Here is a 6,546-nt window from a genome sequence, read left to right as displayed (position 1 = left end):
TTTGTTGGCCTTCTCTTCGTACAGGAGAAACATTTCTCTCGTTTACACTACTTACTTGCTTAGCAAACCCTTATTTATCCTATAATGCAAGCGTAATCTGTCCAACATGTCCAAATGCCCACGGATTCTGAATTAGTGGAGTCTGAATTAGCGGAATTTTAGGCAGTCTCTCATGGAGAACTACGAGCATTTGAAAACGACCCACTCCAACAGCTTCAAGAACACTCTATGAAAATTACCTCTTCCCTCCCTTTCCTATTTCTTCTTGTTGTGTTTCAGTTCTGGCATTCAAAGAAGACAGAGAAAAACAGACCCAAACGTATATTCTTAGGACATTTGAATATTTATTGAGAAGCCACAGTTTTCCACACTTCCATAACTGTAGGCTTTATATAAGGCAAAAGCAAGATGGATCCACTACTTTACATGGAAAGAAATAGCTCTGCAGCAAACCCCAGGGTTGTGCAGTTACAGATCAAAATGCAATGTACATGACAGATATAAAAAACAGTGTGGAACAAAATAATTTAAATTATGGTTACAATCTACTGAAGGAAATATCCACATCTTATTATAAACACATTTTTTAGTCTAGGGTTGTAATTTAAATATTCTTTTTTTTTTTTTTTTAACATACGCAGTTGAGACATAAAAGCAAAATAACATTTAAGAGGAGAAAACTTTGACAGAAGACAGTAGTTTTGAACTGTGTGCTTGATGTTAAGTCATGATAGGATTGCCCACTTGCCATGGCAATTAAGAGAATCAATCCATTGGTATGTAGCCATCCTTTTTTGGCTAATTATTTGAGTAAATGAAAGGATGGGTTAACAAGGACACAAGGGGTTCATTTTTTAGTTTTAGGGGAACAGAAAGAATCAAAAGTTGATCGTTGGAGACTTGCCTTTTGTTTTTCAAAAAATAAAAATAAAAACACAAAGCAGATCTATGTGTTTTAATTAATTTATTTATGTACTCATTTAATTAACTGGCATCCACATACGTGAAACACAGTGAATGTACTTGGTATACTTGCCCTCACATCCATTTACCACCAATGCATACACAGTACATGAATGAAGCATCATTGATCTTTGCTGATAACAGGGACACGCCTAGTGGTAAGACTATGTATTCTCCATGAACAGTATTTAAAGAATGGTGCTCCATATTGCTTGTAAACATATAGACATGGACATCAGGAAATCAGTGGATATGAAGGTCATTTGCTAATCTTGGTACCACATAGCTAAAATGGCAGTTGTATTGATAAACATCTCATGGGCATGGTAGTTGACAGAAAATTCCCTAATGGGTTTAACTAACAGACTAAGGACATGCACTGATTACAGGACTCTGTCCCAGCGGACTCTAGGACCAAACGGTCTAATCGTCTTCTTCGTCTTCCTCATCGCTGTCCTTCATGCTAATCCCCTGCAGTCCCCCACCTTCGCTCACTGATGCTGTGGCTTCCTCCACAGTGAGACGGTTTCGGATTGTTTCATAGGTCTTGCTGTTTAAGGTGGAGTCCAGGACCCCTTGCAATCGGAAATCTCTGTAGGTTTTCTAAGGAGGGAAAAGATACAGTGATAAGAGAGATCTCATCTCCATGATGGGGATGGAGAAGGTAAAAGCAGGTGTGGGTGTGAGAGCACTGACCTTCAGCTAAACATCACACTTTATGCATTGTCAAATAAAAAGCCACTGTGCTTAGATTTCACTTGTATTGAAAACTGAGATCCTTTGAATGACAGAAAATGAGAAATAGTGACAGGATAAACTATATTAGATGAGACAAAGCAAAGAACATAAGCTTGTGTTTATTCAGTTCCATAAAGGGAAATGTTCCATAATTGTTTTGGTTCCTTTTGTGGACTGGTTCTTTCTCTTAGGTTAGTGTAATGTAATATGATAGACACAGGAAAGGGCTATAACATATAAATAATGGATTGAGCGATTATGGTATTTTGTGATTTCTGTTGCAGTCTGGTTTTAGTATTTTTGAGTCTTGTAACTGCATGAGCTGTACTGATATCCCTCTGTCTCATTCACAAGACAGACATATGTATGTTGGTATATGAAACCTACCACAGGCAGCAGCAATTATGAGAAAGATGGAGCGCTAATGCCTCATCAATATGTTGCAGGCATGTGACTCATTTCTTATCTCCTTGGGAAAGAACTGTATCTATTCCGTTCACAACTTTATGGTCTCAGGGAAGAAATTTGGCTCTTTTTCAAGAACAATGGCTTGGTATTACCGCATCACAAGTTCTTTCTTTGTTCCTTCAGGCGGTTTCTCTCAGATTTCCTTAGGTATCTCAAGGACTGTTTTTCTAGAAATCCTTCAGTGTTAATTGAATATGACCAGAATCATCTGGCTGTTGTCTACTTCGTAATTTTTTTTTTTTTAAAGGTCTCTCTCTAACTACAACTCTCCTCATCACACTGCATATCATTTCAGCTACTGATTCTGCTGTTTGTTTCTCCTATTGATATAGGAAACTTGCTAAAGGGGCAAGACAAGGAATGCTAACAGACATCAACACCACTCCCATCATTATTTCTTTTTTCTTTTTCTTTTCTTTTTTTCTTTCTTTCTTTCTTTTTTTTTTTTTTTTTTGAGATGGAATCTTGCTCTGTAGCCCAGACTGGAGTGCAATGGCACCATCTTGGCTCACTGCAACCTCCGCCTCCCGGGTTCAAACAATTCTCCTGCCTCAGCCTCCTGAGTAGCTGGGATTATAGGCACCGGCCACCATGCCCAGCTAATTTTTGTGTTTTTAGTAGAGACGGGGTTTCACCATGTTGGCCAGGATGGTCTCGATCTCCTGACCTTGTGATCTGCCCACCTCAGCCTCCCAAAGTGCTGGGATTACAGGCGTGAGCCATCGCGCCCGGCCCATTATTTCTATTTTTAATAGTCCATCTAATGCAGTCATGATAGTAACAATCATAATGTCAACCCCTCTTAAAGGTCACATGTTGTAATGACTATAGAGTTAACGAGTGAACCCAGTTCAGCTTAGTGAAGTCCAATAACATAAAAGTAATCTGGTTTAGACATTAAATTACAAGGTTATCCTCAATCATGCATCAACCTGCAAGGCTTGCCGAGAAGAGGAAGCTAGACAGCTACCTGAACTGTGTTTTCACTTTGATGGGGACAGGTAAGAGACTGAGTAAATGTTAGGCATGGTGTGGACCAGATATCCAGACAATTAACTTAAATTTTTATACTTTTCAATCATTTGTTCTGTTGCCACTCAGAATAACATAATTGTTGCCAGAATATGATGGGGAAAATAAAGGTAAAAGCATTTGAGTATTCTCTTTTTTATTCAAACTCCATAGCAATGTGTATACCAACTAGACTCTCAATGCCTAAGTGCAGAGACCACATCTAGTCATTTTTGAATCCTCCATTGGTAATATACAAGTAGAGGCTCACCTAATATTTATCCAATGTTGAATGAATAAATAAATGCTTGCTGAATAATGAATGAATGGATGAATAAATGAAGTGGCTGTTGATGCAAGAAAGAAAACCAATTATCCTTGGAAATTTGCCCTGGAGGAGGAGGCCTCTGGGTGATGTTCTTGGTTTAAAGGTTGTGAATTCTGCTTCATAGCTCTGAGTTGTGGCATTAGTTAAGCGGAACCCACTTTTTGCTAAAGTGAAGGGGTTCCCTTGGCAGTGACATTTCTGTATCCCTTCTCTGTGGTTCATATCAATTTTTTTTTTTTATGGCAAAAGGCTAAGATTAAACCTCTCCTCTGACTTATATTTTTCCTTCGTAAAATATTGTTAATTTCCAATACCAATCTGGAAATAGAAATAATGGGTATACAATTTTTAAGTATTAAAATTATATCTTCTTTTCACGTCTACCCAATAAGGGTCAAACAGAAAAATTTCCCAAAGTGTATTTATGCACAGAAAATGGAATTCAAGTGGTCAGGCGACCACTTGACTATTGAGCTGGTCCTAAGGAACTGAAATAAAAAAATGTGAAAAGGAGGCTGGGTCCATAGTCTGAGTGTATACATTCCTTTTTTAAGAGCTGTAATATACTGCTGTCTATAACTTTTCCCGGGCGGATGCTTTGTGAGATCAAATGCAGATAATAATAATTCTCCTTAATTACACACAACGGAACAGCAATTGGTTGTCCGTAAGCTCTGGGGTAAAGTGAAATGGTACTGATCCAAAAGAGACTAAGAAATGGGGTGGGGGTGGGGTGCCCAGGAGTGGGTGTTGCAGGGACTTTTGGTAAACTGTTAAGAAATAAGACATTCAGCTACGTTTATTGTTAAAATATTTTAAAGGACTTTGTGCTTTGAATGAGATTTTTGCATACGAATGTTTTAAAACCCTCTATGGTGAAGCATCAAATGGAAACTGAAATGATCAAAAATGTATTTACCCCCTTCTGTGATCTTATTATTTCATGTAAACCACTGAGATTTCACGCTGAAATAATTATCATTAGTCCAAGGCGCACACACAAGAACAAGGGAAAAAGCTACTTTCAGGGTATGTTATCTCACCTTTGCGATCCTTTACATTTGATTGTATACACGCATTGTAAGAGGAACTACTTCAATTAACTATGAGAACAATATTGATTTGCATTCTGATAATGATCACAGGACATATTTAGAAATAGCTGGGGGTAAATATTTCTATTAAATTAGTAGTGGCAAAATTTTATTTAATTAAACTATAAACGAAACTGGTAATGGATGTGATTCACAGAATGGCACCAAAAGCCAGTTTTTGAAAGTCTAATGCAAAGACACGATGGCCTCTGCAGTACTTTTGCACGGCAAAAACAAAGTATTTTTCCTCTCTGGAAAATGATATCAAATTCATTTGTATTAAATTTCCCTCTGCTGTCTGAGTAACACGTTTATCATGCTTCACAAAACAATTGCATAGGTTTTTCTTGTATGAGATACTATTTTATATGTAAACTAATATTCTTTGTGTTAAGCAAGCTCTGCAGCTTGCCAATGAAATGTATTTCAGTAAGCTATTTGCAAAGAAGAATAATTATTTTTTTCTTTTACCTTTACCATCCTAATTAGTGTTTTCAACTGATAAATGTGAAGCTGTAAGTCCATCCGGTCCGTCAACCAGGTGCAGATCACGTTCATGGAGCTGTTGTACCATTGCTGAAAAAAGAGACAAAAGTTCTCCAGCCAACACATCATGGAGCATTTATAGGGCAGAGAGAGAGCAGGCAATGTTTGAGTACCCCACTCTGTTCCAGGAGGAAACAAAATGGTTAAAGAGAATTTGAGAGCATAGAGATTAATGAATGTTAGTTTATACAAAATTACAAGGTACTGGATACTGGACCAATCTAAGAGAGACCAGTTTGGACTCTGAATCTAATTGAACTCTTCCACGATAGACATTTCTTATGTTTCAATTCGTAAAGACCATCTTTCACTCTTCTGATTCTCTTTTTTTTATTGGTCAATTTTACACCATTTAGATTCAAGACACGAATTATTTCCTAATGTCACTGTCTTTGGTGCCAGAGAGATGAGGCTTCTCCACTGGATTAACTGATGTTCCTTGCCACTTACCATTTGAAAATTCCACATCCTGTCTGCTAAGTACAATACTGGAAATTGGGCTGACAGCCTTAGGAATTTAGGGGCAAGTTTATCTTCATTTACCTGATTGAGGAGTGCTGATAAAGACAATGAATGAAGATTTCTCTTTAAGGGCCAAACTGTACTCTGGGCAGCTTATGTGCCCTTACATTGGCTGTGCAATCTGTTTTAATCTTAACACCAAAAAATTATGGAAGATGAGAGAAAAAAAACCATCTACAAATGAGCTCATTTCAAGCTGTTGAAATCATACTTCCCCTTAAGGGGGTTAAATTTTGCTTCTTGTCTGTGAAAAATGCTTGAAGCTGTGTCACTTTAGACTGCCACCCCTGTGGTGCAGGAAGTCTCTGGTGCAGTATAATTTTGCAGTACTGCTCATATATTCATAAATCTCACTCGGAGACATATGAACAGTGTTATGAAGTGTCAGTATGAAAAAAAATCTAATCTTTTAAACTTCACCAGGTTTCATTACGCTCTGCCGCTTATACCAAACAATTTACAAATAAAATGAAAAGGTGTGGATGGACCTATATATTTATTTATAGGGGCTCTATATGAACTGTGCACAGAAAAGATGCAAAAAAGAAAGATTGGTTAGAGAATTGAGATGATGCATACTCTCATGCTAACCAATACACACGCACATGCACGCGCGCGCACACACACACATCGCACACCAGTGGGGATTCGTAAAGCATAAATAAAAACATGTTTCTGATGGTAACTCCACCCTTTCTCACCTAAAGATCATCCAAAATCAGTTTATGCCTAACACTCACAGTTTTTCCGAAGCCTTGTTTCTGACTTAATTTCTTTTAAAAAAAATTAATTTAGGTTTTTACTTGCAAGGTAGAACTGCCAAGTTTCACCTTGCAAGAAACGACACAGTCTCAGCCATGGTGTACAGAAGCCCTC

The 6,546-nt window shown here is 37.7% G+C and overlaps 1 protein-coding gene across 3 annotated transcripts in view; it reads right to left on the bottom strand.

Annotated features, from left to right (window-relative positions):
* Positions 1–324: 324 nt before the first annotated feature.
* CADPS (calcium dependent secretion activator) overlaps positions 325–6,546 on the bottom strand; it is a 494,204-nt gene continuing 487,982 nt past the window's right edge. For 2 of the 3 annotated variants that reach the window (XM_009200423.4, XM_009200406.4), the window contains 2 exons: positions 5,074–5,178; positions 325–1,566 (listed from right to left, as the gene is read on the bottom strand). In XM_009200423.4, the coding sequence (XP_009198687.3) occupies positions 1,387–1,566; positions 5,074–5,178 (285 nt within the window). In that variant the 3' untranslated portion in view covers positions 325–1,386. The remainder of the gene's footprint in view (positions 1,567–5,073; positions 5,179–6,546) is intronic. The other variant, XM_009200417.4, reaches the window with a different exon arrangement.

The sequence above is a fragment of the Papio anubis genome, chromosome 2 (assembly GCF_008728515.1).
Source record: "Papio anubis isolate 15944 chromosome 2, Panubis1.0, whole genome shotgun sequence".
Taxonomy (NCBI): domain Eukaryota; kingdom Metazoa; phylum Chordata; class Mammalia; order Primates; family Cercopithecidae; genus Papio; species Papio anubis.
This window is presented reverse-complemented; position numbering and strand designations above follow the sequence as displayed.